General features: G+C 38.2%; 1 protein-coding gene across 6 annotated transcripts in view; it reads left to right on the forward strand.

Moving 5' to 3' along the window:
* Positions 1–2,427: 2,427 nt before the first annotated feature.
* Positions 2,428–19,054, forward strand: part of PWWP2A (PWWP domain containing 2A) — a 35,883-nt gene continuing 19,256 nt past the window's right edge. For 5 of the 6 annotated variants that reach the window (XM_037798987.1, XM_037798988.1, XM_037798989.1 and 2 more), the window contains exon 1: positions 2,428–3,097. In XM_037798987.1, the coding sequence (XP_037654915.1) occupies positions 2,505–3,097 (593 nt within the window). In that variant the 5' untranslated portion in view covers positions 2,428–2,504. Of the gene's footprint in view, positions 3,098–9,439; positions 9,494–19,054 lie in introns of those variants that run through there. The other variant, XM_037798991.1, reaches the window with a different exon arrangement.

The raw sequence follows: 19,054 nt of genomic DNA on the forward strand, positions 1-19,054 counted from the left end.
ATTCATAATGTTGTGCTTTCACTACAATCCTTTACTGAAACTTTTCCATCATCTCAAATAGAAATTCTGTACAAATTAAGCATTAACTCTCCATTCCCTACCCCCACCCCAGTCCCTGGTAACATATATTCTAGTTTCTGACTTTATGGATTTTCTTATTCTAATTATTTCATATCCTTTTGTGACTGGCCTATTCATTCAACATGATGTCTTCAAGGTTCAATACATGTGGAATGAATGAATGGATGGACGGATGAAAGGAGCATGACCAGATCTTCCCAATATTAGGGCGCTATAGGTTTTGAAAGATAGGGTGGGAACAGAAGGTATACATGAGGACGTAGGGAACCATCAGAGGCTATGAGGAATTGCAGGATGAAAATGGTGGTTTAGAAGGTGATTAAGTATACACAATCTGCTATAAATCCAAAATTGAAATTATTCATTGCAACACCTTGCAATGAATCACTGTAAGGTAACCAGGACCCAGGACTGGAATTGTATTTTTCTCCCTATGGGAGATTTCACAGTATGGGAACTAGGAGTGTGGGTCTAAGAGTTTCATAGAACTATATGTTACACTTAATTAATTGTTTATGGTGCATTATATTGATTATGGTTAACTATAGACACAGGTGACCATGGTGAAAACTCTGTAAGGCAGGATCCATGTTTGCTTCCTGCAGGCACTTAGCCTGCAGGAGATAAATATCTGTTAAACTAATGAGTGAGTGAAACAATTATGCACAGGAAAAGATCTGGGTTAGATAGGACTTGCTGCTAGCTAGTTGTGTGACCTCTAAGATCTTTAACTTGGCTGAGGCTGTTTCCTCATCCGTAGAAGATTTAGCTCACAGGGTTAAGTGAGAGCATATGGGAAAATCACAGAATGAACACTCAGTAAATTCATTACCTTTTGTAAATTTTGAAGCAAGATTCTTATCATGCCCTGACTGAGATCTCCTATGGCCTTTTCCCAAGAGCCACATGGCTTGAACTAGGCAGAGCATTTGGTGGTGTTATTTTTGCTTATTGCCATTTTCAGTCTTTTCAACTTAGAATTGAAATTCTAGGTCTGCAACTTACTAGCTGAGTGATCTTAGGCACCCTCTTTGTGCTTTAATGTCTTTATAAAATAGGTATGACAATAGTCTGTTTCATAGGAGTTTTGTAAATTAAATGTGCTTAGACAAGAACCTGTTACATAGGAGGTGCACAATAAATGTTAGCTGTAATTATTCTTTAGAATTTTATTTCATTCACTTTAAGGCTGTCAACACTACACCCTCCACCCCTCACCCCCCCACGCCTCATCCTGTATAGAGAGATCAGTCAGTGCCTATGATCTCTTCTGGAGAAGTCTGATTCTGCCACGCAATTCGAGAGAAATAGGTTCACTAGATTCTTTCAGACAAGAACCAAGAGACTTAAAATGGGAGTAAAGAAGTAGGGAATATCAGGACACTGAAATGAAAGACTTATTGTTCCCATAGGTAGGAGAGACTGGGAAAGAAAAAGAGTTAACCAGGGAACCAGGTGCGCCCACTGTCCAGGGGATGTGGAGAGAACAAGCAGTGTTTATTAGAAAGTCCAGTAGTGCCTCCCGACTGCTCTCTGGAAGATTCTTCAGCTTAATCCAGTGTGCATAGCATCCCTCCTGTTTTCATTAACATTCTTATTTTTCTGAAATAAGTAGGTGCTTTGTTCCTAGAAAGTGGAGAGAATCAAGGAAAATACTCCTGGTGTGGAAGCTGGAATGACTGCCACGAGGGTTACGGAGAATGTCTTGTCCGTCATTCTACCCTCAGGACTTGGCAGTGTCTGGCATATTAGGCGCTCAAAAAAGTGTGTGTAGAATTATTTTTCAAACTTTAGTTGTCCTTCCAAACACGCTTGTCGTGCCCACAGGCGGCCGCAAGCAGGTCCGCGCCTAGAAATAACATTTATTCTAAGGACATCCGCGCAGGGCTTCTTGGGAAGCGGTCCCCTCCCCGCATTCTCTCGTTACTCCTCCCCTCGGCCTCCTTGAAAGAACTGGCACGCCACGTGATTCCCTCCTTTCTCCCACCTCTGAAAATCTGGCAGATAACGGGCAGGAGCGCAAGCCAACCATAAGACATTATTTTCTCCTCCAGTCAATAGAAAGAGACGGTAAGTATACGGCTCAGCTTTTGTGACAATACCCCGCCTCCTTTGAGCCCGCCCCCCCACTCCTCCTCTAGGATTCGACATTTGACAACTCATTTGACCAATGGGAAGTTCCTACTCTTCAAGGGCGGGCCAAACCACCTAGATGATAGACGTCCCCGACTAGTCAATGAAATATCAAAAAGGCGGGCGGGGTTTAGGACGGAACCAATGGCGCCGTGCCAATAACGAGCAGGAGGGAAGAGGCGGGACGAAACCGTTCGCAGGAGGGAGGGGGAGGCCCAGGGAACCAAGCAGCGCTACCGCCGCCGCCGCCGCTGCAGCCGGAGTTGGAGGAGAGAGAAGCCAGAGAGAAAATGGCGGCTGTGGCTGCAGAGGCGGCAGCGACTGCAGCGTCTCCCGGGGAGGGGGGCGCCGGCGAGGCTGAGCCGGAGATGGAACCCATTCCCGGTAGCGAGGCCGGCAGTGACCACCTCCCAGTCACTGCCACTGAAGCATCTGTGACGGACGGCGAGGCTGATGGGCAGCAGTCTGTTCCTCAGGCCGACGAGCCGCCGCTCCCACAGCCGCCGCCGCCGCCAGGAGAGCTCGCCCGCAGCCCGGAGGCGGTGGCACCGGAGCTGGAGACTGAAGAGAAGCTGCCCGCTCGGATTGCGGAGCCAGCAGCAGCCGCGGCAGCCGCGCCTCAGGAAGGGCCGGACCCTCCACCTTCTCCTGCGCCGCCGTCCCAGCAGTCCCCGGCGCCCGAGGAGCGCCGGGAGCCGCCTCTGCCTCAGTCTGCAGCCCCGGCACTCGTGCCACCGGCGCGTGGGGACTCCGCGGTGTCGCAACTGATCCCTGGCTCGGAGGTGCGGGTCACGCTGGACCACATCATCGAGGACGCGCTCGTCGTGTCGTTCCGCCTCGGAGAGAAGCTCTTCTCCGGGGTCCTCATGGATCTGTCTAAAAGGTACCGCGCCCGCCCCCCAGTGCTCCTCGGGACGCCCTGGCCCGCTTGGTCCCTTGGGAGGGAGTGAGCCTGGGCGGCCCCTTCACCCCAAGCTCCCGCCTCTTCCGCGCCCGGGTTCCCTCTGCCTGTTCTGACCTCGGGTACTGCGCGGCGCGTGGCGCGGGGCGCGCGCTCCGAGTGGGGTCGGGGCGCGAGGCCGGGAGAGGGCGGGCCCTGCCCCAGGTGGGTGCCCGCGGGGACAGGTGTGGCACTGGAAGAGGTTGCGGGTGTGTGATGGTGATGGGCTGGGGGGATCTCACCCACTACCTCCAGCTGCCCTCCGCGACCTGACGCCCGGTCACTCACACCGAGGTCGGTGGGCAAAACGCAGGTGGATTTTTGCAGAGAACCGTGTGCCGGGAGGGGGAAGTGTTTTTAGGAGGACTTGTCTATTTGCCCTCAATTTAACGTTTAATTTAGGGGGGCATTCGATAAAGAGGTGTGTGCAGTGGGGCTCCCGGAAGGTTACCTGTCACTCCGTTTAGGAGGAAGATCTATTAAAATGAACCTTGCGACTCAAGGTTAATGTTAGAATTCATTCCCCTTAGGTAACGTTCAATAGAGAATCGTATTTGGCTAATTTTAATGATGGTTTTCAGACAAGTCTAAAGAGATAAGAGTTTTTTTTTGTTTTAGCCTTTAATGCCAATATGGTGTGGCATAAAAGTGCTCAAGTGACTTCTAATACCCTAATACCGTGTATTACAGTTTAAAGTGTTGAGGACATGAGGGTTGAGTTCACAAACAAACCTCTGCCTTAACCAGCACATTTTCGTCTTTTGACTTAAAATGTTTATGGGCACTGCTTTAAACAGGTAAAGGTCTAGAATTGACCTTCTTCTCTCTTCTTTTGCAGTTATGAAGTCCAGAGACTCCCATTCATGGCTCTTCATTCTGTTTCCTGCAACAGCACACACTCTGATGGTATCTCACCTGCTGGGAAATGGCTTATTAGTATGTTTTACTTGTAACTTCTTGCCCTCCCATCAAGACACAAGAATCCTTTCCCATTTGGGAAAAAAAATTTTAAATTTGTTATCATAGTACTGTGTTTTGGGGAAAAGATGGGATACTTTACATTGTTACATTGTTTGATTTCAAGTTTAGCTGTGTTTTTCTTTTCTTTTTTTATTTTTAAATGAATTTTGGGTCAGGACTTTTGCGTTTTGTTTTCATAGAAAGCAGAATAAGACCAGTGTGCTTTCTACTAATGTAATTAATAGTGAGAGACTTTCAGTAGTGTGTATGCTATTGAATCAAACAGAAGAGAAGGCCAAATGATTGTGTGAGAATCTGGATTTCAAATCTGCAAAAGGAAAGTGCAGAAAGGTAAGTTGTTTTGGGCAATGCCGTGGATAGTGATTTCCTGAATTGAGGTGCTCATTGTATTGGTGTTTTATTTTAAAATTTTCTTTGGTAGAAAATTGCAATTCATTTTTGAGTTTTGTTCTATTTTGTTAACATTTCTTCTTATAAGCACTTTTTTTTTTTTTTAGTTGGAGGAGATGATATGAGTATCTTACATTTGAATGTTTTGAAGTGAAAGGATCCTATTACTAATGTATTTCTAAAAAAGCTATTAAAGGAGCCATATCAACTTTTCACCCAACAAATATTTATTGAACACATCTATGTGTAAGGCATCCCTCCAGTATATAGTTTCTGCCTTCCAGGACCTTATTTGGGAGGCACAAATTGTGGAGTTTGAGGGACCAAGGAAAGAAAATAAAACAACGTCATCTTCAAAATGTAGTAGTTCAGGGCATTATTATAAATAGGACCAGTGATTGACTAGTTGGAGAACCCTTTCCATAATTTGTAAAAATGGACCTGCAAATATTTTGTAATGTGCTGTTGCTTTGAGCTCATACTTGCATACTTAGTTTTGTGGTTAAATGATGACCCAGAAGAAACTTTTGTGCTCTACCCAGGCCAGGACTCAACTCATCATTTGCTTTAAAGATAATTTGTATTCTATTGGAATTGATATTTGAATTAATAAACCATTAGGTAAAAATAACAAAGCTTCCTATTGAGAGCCTATAATGTGCCAGGCATTAAACCATATACTTTAGTCTTTATAACTCTGGTGGTATTTTATATAGGAGGAAATGAAACTTCATTTAGCTTGGCAAGTCTTTAACTTTCAAGTGGGAAGGAAAGGACCCAGATATAGATTGATCTGATTCTGAAACTATGCTTTTTCTGTTTTTCACATTATTTAGTTGGACTAGTGATTTTTCTTTTAAATAGTAAGGAAAGAATTTGCCTATCAGTGGCTGTGTGGAATAATACAAAGGATATGGGTGTTGATGCCAAGCAGATACTTCAGTCTGTTAGCAATGGAACCTTCTGCTCTGGTGATGCCCCAAGCTGTATGTTGGGGAATACGTAGAATTCACATATATTCTGAAATTTAGTGTTTTACCTGTCCAGTGAGATAGGCAGCAAAGAATTAACATTGGGTAGAGTACTAAGTACGTCAGTGTATGTGTGCTTTTCTAAAATCTTCAAAAGGGCCAGTTATTGCTTATTAAAATTTCATTTATTCTGATATTATGCATGATGTAGAAATGTCTTTTAAAGTTGGAAGAGTTGTCCACTATGTGGAAAAAATATTTGATCCTAGAGTACAGGATTGAATATATATGTGAATTGACCATTAGTTTGCTTTTGTAAGCATTTGAAATTCTTTACCTCCCTGTCATTGTGATATTTTTTGCCTTATTTTAAGAGTTGTTCAAAGCACACATTCGTAAGGAGAATCTTTGTGAAAAACAGGAGGACACATGTAATTTCAAAAAAAAAAAAAAGGAAAAAAAGAAAAAGTGGTATTAGTATGTTATGGGACCTGGACGAATGTCAGAGTACTAGCATTCTAGTAATGGCTTTTCCCATTCACACTGAATTTGAGCAACACACGGTGCCTCACTGTGCCTCCGTTTTCTATTTCTTATGAGGCTAATTTGTTTTGTCTTTAAACACAAACAAGCAACCAAACTTGATGCCTCAGAAAATAGGGTGAACATCAGGAGGCCTGGGTTTCCTGTACCATCCTAGGTAGTACCTCCTCCTTTCTTTCTATGTTGCTTTGGCTGATAAATGAATGGTTATCCTAAAAATGCGGATATGTACCAGGCAGAGAAAAGATTGTTTAGCATAGTTACTTATTTGAAATTGAATGCTTAGGTGGGGCATACATTTTCTAGTTTACTCAAGATTCTACCACTATTGTTTTAAACCCAGCCCTCTTAGCTAATTTAAATAACCTGCCTACCCTTAGGCCATTTTCTTTTTATAATGGTTATTATACAAACAATAGTCTAATAATAGCAGATGAAAATCATCAACTAACTACAAAATTAATTTTGAGTTTTCGTACTCCCTTTTCCTTCTTGCTTCTCTGATTTTGACATAGGTACATTTGTTTCTTCATTTAGTATTTAGCATTATATAATAAACATTCCTTCAGGTTGCTAAACTGTCTTAAAGAATATTTTAGACAGAGTAGTAAGTCAGTGGCTGTGCCACAATTTTTGTTCAACTTTTTATTAGGGAGATGAACCTTCAAGTATGTGTCACCCAGCTTTAACATTTATCAAGTTTTAGCCAAACATGTTTCATTATATACTCTCCCTCTTCTGGATTATTTTGAAGCAAATCTTAGGCATTGCACTTTATCCATATTTTGGTATAGTTTTCTAAAAGATGGTTGATCTTACCACCATTAGCACACTAAAATAGTAGCAACATTTCCTTTGTATCCTCAAACATCCAGTCAGTATTAAAATTTCAGAGATTGTCCTCCCTGGCAACGTGGAATATGACTCCCGGGGAAGAATGTAGACCCAGCATCGTGGGATGGAGAACATCTTCTTGACCAAAAGGGGGAAATGAAAGGAAATGAAATAAGCTTCAGTGGCAGAGAGATTCCAAAAGGAGGTGAGAGGTCAATCTGGTGGGCACTCGTACACACAATGTAGACAACCCTTTTTAGGTTCTAATGAATTGGGGTAGCTGGTGGTAGATACCTGAAACTATCAAACTACAACCCAGAACCCATTAATCTTGAAGACAATTGTATAAAAATGTAGCTTATGAGGGGTGACAGTGTGATTGGGAAAGCCATAAGGACCACACTCCCCTTTGTCTCATTTATGGATGGATGAGTAGAAAAATGGGGGAAGGAAGGAAACAGACAGACAGAGGCACCCAGTGTTCTTTTTTACTTCAATTGCTCTTTTTCACTTTAATTATTATTCTTGTTATTTTTGTGTGTGTGGTAATGAAGATGTCAGGGATTGATTTTGGTGATGAATGTACAACTGTGTAATGGTACTGTGAACAGTCGAATGTACGATTTGTTTTGTATGACTGCGTGGTATGTGAATATATCTCAATAAAATGAATATACAAAAATAAAAAAAATTTCATAGATTGTCTCAAAAACATCTCAACACTGTTTTAATTTGTTTTGTTCAAATTAGGATCCAGATAAAGTTCCTTTGTTGCAATTAGTTGATCTCCTTTAGCTTTAGCTTGTTTTCATCTACAGTTCTGCCATTACTTTTATTCCCTTGCAATTTATTTGTTAAAAAACCACAAACTTTGTTTCGTAGAATTTTCCACATTCTGAATTTTTCTCCAGTTGTTTCCTCTGGATGCATTTCCATAACGTTTTAAAATAGTGAGTTCTTTTCCCTCAGGAGCAAACTGAAGGAGCAACAACTGCAGTCTTAGAAGCCTCTTTTTAAAAAGCCTTCCTTTCCTATGTTTTGGGGGTCAGTAGAAATGAATATGGATAGCTCTTCCCCGCATACGTTTAGACCAATCCTTTAAACATACCTTCAACTTTAGTAATTACAAATTTAGAAAAATTTAACCAGAGAAGATTATCTTCAAAGGGTGAAAACCTTCAGCCCAGACTTCTGAAAGGGCAGTTTCTTAGTCTTTGCAATCCATACCTTAAGGGGCACTATTTACTGGGACCAATGGTTTTTCCCTACACAAGGGTTTTACTTACCTGTTTATCAGTGTTCCTCATAACAAATTAACACACAGCTGATACTATCTGTGAATGTGTTGCCTACATCTTACAATAATAGTTATACCACAGACATAGGGGACTGGTGGTTTGATGGGTTGAGCCCTCTACCACAGGTTTTACCCTTGGGAAGACGGTTGCTGCAAAGGAGAGGCTAGGCCTCCCTATGGTTGTGCCTAAGAGCCTCCTCCCGAATGCCTCTTTGTTGCTCAGATATGGCCCTGTCTCTCTAGCTAAGCCAACTTGAAAGGTGAAATCACTGCCCTCCCCCCTACGTGGGATCAGACACCCAGGGGAGTGAATCTCCCTGGCAACGTGGAATATGACTCCTGGGGAGGAATGTAGACCCGGCATCGTGGGACCGAGAACATCTTCTTGACCAAAAGGGGGATGTGAAAGGAAATGAAATAAGCTTCAGTGGCAGAGAGATTCCAAAAGGAGCCGAGAGGTCACTCTGGTGGGCACTCTTACACACCATTTAGACAACCCTTTTTAGGTTCTAAAGAATTGGGGTAGCTGGTGGTGGATACCTGAAACTATCAAACTACAACCCAGAACCCATGAATCTCGAAGACAATTGTATAAAAATGTAGCTTATGAGGGGTGACAATGGGATTGGGAAAGCCATAAGGACCACACTCCACTTTGTCTAGTTTATGGATGGATGAGTAGAAAAATAAGGGAAGGAAACAAACAGACAAAGGTACCCAGTGTTCTTTTTTACTTCAATTGCTCTTTTTCACTCTAATTATTATTCTTGTTATTTTTGTGTGAGTGCTAATGAAGGTGTCAGGGATTGATTTAGGTGATGAATGTACCACTATGTAATGGTACTGTAAACAATCGAAAGTACGATTTGTTTTGTATGACTGCGTGGTATGTGAATATATCTCAATAAAATGAAGATTAAAAAAAAATAATAGTTATAAAGCTGCTTTGAAATATTGGAAAAATCTGTCAGGAGTTAAGTAATTATGAAGTGACTGCTTCTGTTTAAATTCACTTGTGCATTTTAAACTTTGTGGCACATGCTTATTAAAGGCTGTAGCTAGTTGTGTATCAGAATCCATCATTTACAGATATTGACTTTGTGTGTATGTGTGTATGGGGAGGTTACTGTTGCATTAAAAAAAATTGAGCTGATTTCTTTAGGAAACTTCAGATTTCAATGTCTTTAGTTTTTTTAAACAATTTGTAGAAAATTGACTTGTTTTTTTAAAAGAAATATAAACCAAGACAATGATTTCTTTTCTTTACAGAGACCATGAAACGTATGGTGCAATAGAAAAATAAACAGCCATTCTGGTGAAGCAGTGAGTAGTAGTATCAGTAGCTCATACTAAAGCATCCAGGTTGAGAATTTAGGCCCTCAAGTAGTATGCTTGAATGTTTGTGTTCAGTTATACGTATTTAAAACACTTAAATATTTTTGGGTGGTTATTCTAATTATAGCCCAAAGTGTAGATTAAGGGTTTCCTTAGTAAAGTAACAAAGTAGCAAGAGCCTATCACTTTCTGACCCAGATAGCTTTAGGTTGCCCACCTATTAAACAAATATACTGTATTGAAAGTGAGCTCTTCCATTGCATGATGCACTGATGTGATTTTATATGTAAATGGAAAATGATTAGTTTTTGGACATTAAAAAACTAGTTTGAATTTGAGTGTAAAGAATTTTGGAACATTGTGGTATTAAAATTTTTTTATAACTAGATGTGTTATATACAGACTGTGCCGGGCGTATTTTGACTAGGGGTTCCAAATAAGGTTAATTGTCAACCTTTTACTTGTTAAATAAGACCATACTTCACTGTCTCCTGTTTTAAAGTAAAGCTTATGAAACTAGGCTTATTCTTTGTAAGAATCAGCTTCCTAAGATCAGCTTTTCTGTGGGGCTTTTAAGAGTTTTTGTATTATGTGCTCATCTTCAATGTTAAGGCTGAGTTAATTTCAAAATTGACAAAAAATGAAAGCCATTTTTTAGGAGTTAGTTGTACCTATGAAGTTTGTCATTATTTCTTGATGTTTTTTACACTTGATCTTCCTAAATTCCTGAATTAATTGAGGCTCATATTACCAACAGAACAGAAATTTGCTCTAGTGACGGATCTTGCAAGAATGAGTAAGTGGAGGTTAAATTCCATACTAGATGAATTTAATACAGAATGTTTTTGGCTGAACTCCTTTGGGCAGTGGTCCTCAAAACAAATATGCTTAAGTATCACTTTGGATGCTTGTTATTATTGCAGATTTCTGAGCTCCACTTCACTGATCTCCATTTTTAACAAGGTGGTTTTGATGCAGATAATTCTTGGACCATATGTGGAGATTTTTTTTTTCTTTAAGGGGATGTTTTGCCCAAAATAGAACAATAAATTTGCTAATCCTGTTTTGCAAGTTATTCGTTCATTTAGAATGAAGCATAAGTACAAAGTAAGCAATTCATGTGGGAATAGACAACTTGGGTGACAGATCCAGATCCTTATGTAGATCTGGTTATTAGGCTTGCAAAGAGTTTATGAAATTTGGTTGCCCACTAGAAGTTTAAATAGTTCCTAATATTCATCTCTTTCCTCTTGAACCAGTTTGATGTAGTCGTCTTACTGTTGAATGGTGGCTTTTAGCCTTTTAAAATTCATGCCCCTTACAATACGGTATTCTACTTTTGATATATTCCTGCCATCTAAGAAGACTGTCGTGCTTCACTTTCCATAATTAATAAGAGCTACTATGTATTTCCCACTTCTTTGCTAGGCACTGTGTCAAGCACTTGGTATACATTGTCTCATTTAATTCTCTGGAAAATTCAGTGAAGTAAATTCTATTAATCCCCATTTCACAGATAAAGGGACTAAGGCTCAGAAAGATTAAGTAACTTGCGTAAAATTATAAGTGGCTGATATTAATAGGTATATTGAAGATGTCTTTTTGAACTATACAGTTATCTTAAGATTTGAAAACAACCCTGTTTAAGTTGCCATTCTAATACACTTAGCTATATTTTAGTATCGCCTCTTGGCTTATAATTTTGCATGGAATTAGCCTTCTGATAGTTAGAAATGATAGAGTTTTCTGTTCCTCACTTGCCCAGGCAACAGCTGTTTGCTTTTAATATTAATAGCTCTTCAGTTCAATATTGTGAACTCCTTGGAATTTTGTAAATGAATTTTCTTCTTCATATATGGCCGTGAGTCTTAAAGTAGACGTAATCCTTTTTACCTTGGTTGGCCTGGCCCTGGCAACAGTGCAGCCCACTTGTAGGGTAAGGTTTTGTCATGAAAGGAAGTACGAACTAGTTAGATTTTAAGCTTATGTTACAAGATCAGCCTTCAGTAAGTGCTGGATAGGATTGAATTTGAAAAGGATTTAACAAGACTAACATTGTAGTAGATTGTTGGACAATATATTTTTGGTTATATCGGAATAGTGAAATAATAGACTTGAATAAATTGTTCTTCTAAAGAAAGTTCATCTGTTGAGAAATACTTGGACCACTGTGTGGTAGACCCCACTGGACATAATACGGATGAAGTATTGGAAGTATATTTTCCAAAATCGGAAACGCTTATTGGTATCTTAGAGCCAGGACCAACAGAATTCTGTTTAAGTGTTTGAAACCTGTGATGAGTATTTATATTCACAATTCAAAGAAGATCCCTTCGTATCTTTCATACCAGTGTTCATTTTATTGCGAAAATGTTAAGTATGTTGCTCTAATAAGTGGTATAGTACAAAAGCGAAGTCAAGATTTGTATGAGCTTAAAAGTATTTTGACAATGCCTGGCTAATTTTCTTGGATGGTTATTTTAAAAGAATTTACTTTTAGGGTGTTAAATTAAGTAATTTGAATAGTATGCAAATATTATTACTATTTTTGCTTTTGAAAAGACTGAAGCATATTTTTTTTCCTGTGTCTATAGCTTCCATTTTTATTTCCAAACCTAGTTATCCAGGTAAGTTTCTTTCGTGGTTGAAGGTACATGCTTGAGATTTTAAAATCTAAATTGTTAGTGTTTGAACTCTTTTTTCCCCTCTGAAAGCTACCTATGATTTCTATGAAAGAGGATTGCATAAACTTTTTTTAATTGAGCAAATTCTTATGGCTTGAGAGTTATGTACCTGAGAATTTTTTATGCAGCCACCTCTATACCATTTATTTTCAAAAGATACTTCTAGCGTCCTTTTTACATAATTGGTGCATGCTTTGTTTTTAATGTTGCAGAAATCACTCTTCTCTCCTCTCACCTATTTGGGTAGCCCAGTCCCTCTGCAGGTTACTCTGGTAATACTTAGGGCTTTTAATTAAAAAAACATTAAGACACAGTTAATACAGTTAAATACATTTTAATTTTTCTGTAATGATAATAACTACCATATATTGTGCTTACTTACTTTGTACTAAGCCCTATGGTAAACACTTGTGCATATTCTTATTTAATCTTGACTGCAACTCTATCATATTTCTTAACTGCAGTTCCAAAACCCAGAAAGCTCTGAAAACTGAAATTTTTATTATCTTTTTGGTGGCAAAACCCAACCTGACCTGAAATGATATAAGGCTATTTCTATTTATCCCATTTAGTGTGGGTGTTCTTTCATTTCACTCTGGAAATATTAATATACTTAACTATAGGGTGCTTATTTTCTTTCAAAAATCAGAATTTTGTAACCCTTCTACCACCATGTGATTCAGAAAAGAGCACATGGACCTATTAGCTCCTCTACTCCCATATTGGGGAAACAGGCTTGATAAGATTGAGGGGAAGCAGTAGTTAAGAATCTGATTTGGGATTGACTGCCAGGATTCATATCCTGGCTACTGCTTACTTGCTGTGTGAACTTGGCAAAGTCATTTAACCTTGCTGTGCCTTAATTTCCTCAACTGTAAAATGGGGATAGTAATAGTACTTTACTCATAGGGTGGTTGTGAGGACTAAACGAATTAATGTAAATAAGTGCATATTTAGAATAGTGTCTGGTGTGAGTGAGTGCTGTACATGTGTTAACTACTATTACTTGCATGAGGCAGCTACTAAGTGGCAAAACTAGGATGCATATGACAATAGCCACTATGTCAATAATGGGTGTGTTTGAATTTTCACTTACCCTAAATCTCATTGTCCTGTTGCCTACAGTATAAATAATCTCATCTCTAAAACTACTTGAGTCTGTAGAAACTTGATGATAGCCAGGAAGTAAAGCTTTTCCCTTTTGATGAGGAAGGATGACCTGTTTCTTTAGTGAATAAGATAACAGGTTGCTTGCCCAGTGGGGAGGGTGGTGGTGGTGTTCTCTCAGTCTTTTCCTCCCACTAACACCTCAGGGCATATGGTTTGTGAGGCTTTGTTGCTTATTGTCTCAGGAAAATTTTGTCCTAATAATCTCTCTCTTTCTTTTTTTTTTTTCCTACCCTACCCCAAGAAAATAAACTGTAACCAAACAAAGGAATAAGAAAAACAAGTAACCTAAAATAACTACATTGCTGCCAACTTGTTCCTACCATAACTCCCCAAAATTAACAAACTGTAGTCGTTCCTGAGCATTCCCATATCGTTAAGATTGCCCTCCATAACTTCTCTGTTCTTATTAGATTATCGTTCCCCCTTCACTATTTGCTATCACTAGGTCCCCTACATTCTACAATATAAGCCATTTATTTTACATTTTTCACAGTTCACATTAGTGGTTACATACATTATCTCTTTTTATGCCTGGCTTATTTCACTCAGCATTATGTCTTCAAGGTTCATCCATATCGTTATATGTTTCACGACTTTGTTCCTTCTTAATGCTGCATAGTATTCCATTGTGTGTATATACCACATTTTGTTTATCAGTTCATCTGTTGAAGGACATTTGGTTTGTTTCCATCTCTTGGCTGATAGTCTCTTTGCTTCCTAAATTCTTTTTAAATGTAATTGAAAAGCTCTCACCTTTGAGAGTGACACATTTAAGAAGTAAGGGAAAGGAAGATATTTTTGTTGTTTTATTAAATGATGTGACCAGACAGGTACAGCTAAGCTTCAGGTTTTAACTTTTAAACTTTTTTTTTTAACTTTTAAGTGACTTTTAAACACTTTTGATCACATCACTTTATAGTTAGAAGGCCTTAACGACTGTTTTGTGAAGAGATAGTATTCTTTATCTACCACACTCTTATCCTGACTCACTAACAACAACCCTGCCCTCATGCACACTCATCCCTATGTTCTTTTCTTCCTGTCAGAAGGATTACTTTAATTTTGTTGCTTGCATTCATTTATTTAATTAAGTTGTTATGTTTATTGCCTCCAAACCCTTTCCTATCACTTAATCTGTTTGGGCCCTTCTAGGTGTTGTTTCATTTCTTGATCACTAAATCCTCAATGATTTTTCTCCCTCTGAAATCTGGAATCTCATGTGGTAATGACTGTTGTATTCTGATCTCACTTATTAATGCTGGGTCCTAGGGCTGGGACTGTGTTTTATACTAACTAATTAGAATACTTTTTTTGAAGATAGATTTTGTAACTTAGTACTTGAGGTGAGTTGCTGGCATTTACACTTAGGACAAAATTTTCTTTTTTATTAATTTATTTGCTTAAAGGATTTGGTAGAACTGAGGTAACCTTAATTTAAGATGAAGCTAAAAAAACTTTTTTAACTTTTTATTTTGAAATAATTTCATACATGTTTTAACATACTAAAAACTTTCAAGAATAGCACAGAGAATACCTGTAAACTGTTTAGATTCACTAAATTTTAATGTTTTGATACAGTTACTTTATCATTCTCTATATAAACATATACATTTATTTTTTCCTGGACCATTTGAGAGTAGGTTGGATACGTCATTGGACTTTACCCCTTAATTCTTTTTTTTTGTTTTGTTTTGTTTTGTTTTGTTTTGTTTTGTTTTATATGGCATGGTAAGAGACCCCAAATAGCAAAGGGAATCTTTTTTTTTTCCTTTTTTTTTAAATCTTCATTTTATTGAGATATATTCACATACTATGCAGTCATACAAAACAAATCGTACATTTGATTGTTCACAGTACAACATAGTTGTACATTCATCACCTAAATCAATCCCTGACACCTTCACTAGCACACACGCAAAAATAACAAGAATAATAATTAAAGTGAAAAAGAGCAATTGAAGTAAAAAAGAAAACTGGGTACCTTTGTCTGTTTGTTTGTTTCCTTCCCCTATTTTTCTACTCATCCATCCATAAACTGGACAAAGTGGAGTGTGGTCCTTATGGCTTTCCCAATCCCATTGTCACCCCTCATAAGCTACATTTTTATACAACTGTCTTCGAGATTCATGGGTTCTGGGTTGTAGTTTGATAGTTACAGGTATCCACCACCAGCTACCCCAATTCTTTAGAACCTAAAAAGGGTTGTCTAAAGTGTGCGTAAGAGTGCCCACCAGAGTGATCTCTCGGCTCCTTTTGGATTCTCTCTGCCACTGAAGCTTATTTCATTTCCTTTCACATCCCTCTTTTGGTCAAGAAAATGTTCTCCGTCCCACGATGCCGGGTCTACATTCCTCCCCGGGAGTCATATTCCACGTTGCCAGGGAGATTGACTCCCCTGGGTGTCTGATCCCACGTAGGGGGGAGGGCAGTGATTTCACCTTTCAAGTTGGCTTAGCCAGAGAGAGAGGGCCACATCTGAGCAACAAAGAGGCATTCGGGAGGAGGCTCTTAGGCACAATTATAGGGAGGCCTAGCCTCTCCTTTGCAGCAACGGTCTTCCCAAGGGTAAATCCTGTGGTAGAGAGCTCAACCCATCAAACCACCAGTCCCCTATGTCTGTAGTCATGTTAGCAATCATCGAGGTGGGGTAGGCCAATACCCCTGCATTCTCCACAGGCTCCTCAAGGGGGCACTACATATTTTTTTCCTTGTTTTTTTTTTTTTTTAACTTTCTTTTTTAAATCAACTGTATGAAAAAAAAAATTAAAAAAAAACAAAACAAAACATACAATAAAAGAACATTTCAAAGAGACCATAACAAGGGAGTAAGAAAAAGACAACTAACCTAAGATAACTGCTTTACTTCCAACCTGTTCCTACTTTATACCCCTTAATTCTTGAGTGTGTTATTTCCTAAGGACAAAGTTATTCTCTTACATAACCACATATAGTTTACAAATTTAGGAAATATTGATAGAACACTTTTATCTAATTTGCAGCCCATATGTCATTTTTTATCACTTTTTTGGATAATGTCCTTTATAGCTGTTTTCTTCCTCCAGTACATGATAATATATTGCTTTTAGTTGTAATATAATGTAAAGAAGTAGAGAATCTTCTTCAGTTTGGGCTTGTCTGATATTTGCCATGTTGTGTCCTCAGGGTATCAGATCCACAGGTACTGCGATGTCCATTTGCCCTCGGTCATGTTCACATTGATTTCTCTGGGCAGGTCATGCATGGTATTGTCCTGTTTCACCCCCATAGAGTTACTGTTATTTTCCTTGCAATTTATAATCCCTTTATGATCATGTGAATATTCTGCTTCTAGTTAAACTTTACCCTTTACATTTAGCTTTATGATGTACACTTTTGTTTTGCAGAATTTCCTATTGCATTTAGCTGACTATTGAATTAATCTCATTTTTCCTGAGATTAAACTTTGACATAATAACAGTCTCTCAGAAGAGATGAATGTGAAACAAAATAAATTTACTTCACAGTTCTTCCTCCTTTTTTTTTTTTTTTTTTTTTTGGTGTATGTGAGTGTACAATTTTATTGAGATATTCACACATCATACCCTCCTTTATGTTTTAACCTCCTGCTCATTCAGAAACACCTTTTAGCAGTGTAAGGAGAGGTAGTTTCTAAAAGCATCTGCTTGAAATAAACCTGGAAATTATTTTTCAAGTGCTTAATTGCATGTAGGAAAAAGGGAAAAGGTTTCTTTTGTTTTCCGTTGATCTTTTTATTTGCTGGGTCAGAGGTTGGGACCAGCCAGAGCATTGGAACTTGTTCCATCTTTATTTCTGAGCATAAAATTCCTCAGCACCAAATTCCTTAACTTTATTTCTGAGCATCAAATTTCTCAGTACCGCTCTTTGCTTGCCTAAAATTTATAATACCTTTGCTTTCTATTTCTTTATTTTTGGTGTGTAATTATCTTAAAAAGAGTTCCTTTCTGCAGTTGCAGCTTGATAACCAGAATTGGAAGGGGAAAAAAAAATGAGAATCACGTATGCACTGTTAAACTGTTGTAAACAGGAAGAAAAAGAATTTAATCCTGTAGGTCAGGGATGAGTTTAATGTCTGAATTTTGAAGAAATTAGGTAGTTGTTGGTAAACTTGTTTTTTTTTTTTTTTTTTTTTTTTTTGAGGTATTCCTTTCAAAAGGGAACTTGGATGATTGTTAAAAACTTCACCCCAAGAAATGATGAATATTATGTATATTATGCATATTATGATGCATATTATGTATATTCTAGCAAATAAAGCTTATTCATTTATTTAAAGCTAAAGCCATCAATAAAATTCAGACATCTTAAATGAAATTCAGATACTAGAAAACACTGATATTATCCTTCTTATAATAGTCACATTTTGAATTTTGACAAAATACCCCAAATTAATATTTGCTTCACCTTTGCATTATGCTGAGGATTCTTTTTTATAGTGATTATCTCTTGACTTGAAACAAAATAGCTATGAAGTCCTCAAATCTCCCCTTCAAGTCAAAATTAAGATAGCTTTTTAAAAGCAGACAGGTCTCTTTGTATCCTTTTCTCAGTTTCCCCTGGAAGCTATTTTTAATTAAGCAGTAGTAATCTGAGTGTTTTTCCTCTAGAATTGTTAGGTAGTGGTTAAAGGCTGAAAACGGTTAAGGATGTGAATGAGTCACTAATGTATTAATAAATATCCTTATGCTATACAAAGAAGGGGTAGGGGAAGGAGTGAAGATACTTTGTTTCTTATTCAACTCGTGGAATATTTGTAAGTTCTCTTAGAAAAAGCTAAAGCAACTGGTACAGTCAGCCTCTTTGCGCTATCCACTTGATTATTCTTCCTCCATTTAGGTCACCTTTTGGTGAGAGCTCATATGGGACACAAATATCTACACCTCAGGAAAAGATAAAGCAAGAGTGATTGCTCAAAATTTAGATCCTGGACTTCACCCTAGGAGAGTCTTATGATTCAGTCCTGAGTAGGATTTAGCAACTGTATTTCCAACATCCCAGGGTTTTATGATGGAGCTTTCTAGAGACTAAATTAGAGAAATTAGGATTTAGGATTTTTAAGAAACTTGTTTTGTTGCTACTTTATATTCTTAATAGGGGTACAGTTTCTTGATTAGTGGCTTTCAAAATTTGAGCATGGTTACAAATAATGTTTTACAACTTGATCCATATATTCCTACATATATATGTGAAACAGATTCATTGCAGTTACAACTGTTTACCCTTACTGTCCTTATACACTGATACTTTATTGATAGTTATGACCTTCAGAATTGATTTCATGACCCACATCTCCACCCTCAGTTTGTGAACACTGCCTTAGGTGTTAAGTGTTGTTCCTGTAAGGGTGACAGCATGATTACTTAAATGGAGTAAGGACATTTGATCCCCCTTTTCTTAAAGTGTTTTATCTTTCTTGTCCTTTGAGGAAGTTTTATTGTTATTTAAAAATATTTTTCTGCTTTTGCCACTCATCCTCCATCCATAGTTACTGCTTTGTCTTCTATTTTTTTCCTTTTTCTTTTGGTAGCCTATCATTTCCGTTTATCAGTACATTGATACACAAGTGCTTCCCTGTGTTTATGTGTATATATATATACATAAACACAGGGAAGCATATATATATATATATATAAAATTTTTTTTTTATGGTCAAAAAGCTTATATTTAGAATTTGCCA

The sequence above is a fragment of the Choloepus didactylus genome, chromosome 11 (assembly GCF_015220235.1).
Source record: "Choloepus didactylus isolate mChoDid1 chromosome 11, mChoDid1.pri, whole genome shotgun sequence".
NCBI lineage: Eukaryota > Metazoa > Chordata > Mammalia > Pilosa > Megalonychidae > Choloepus > Choloepus didactylus.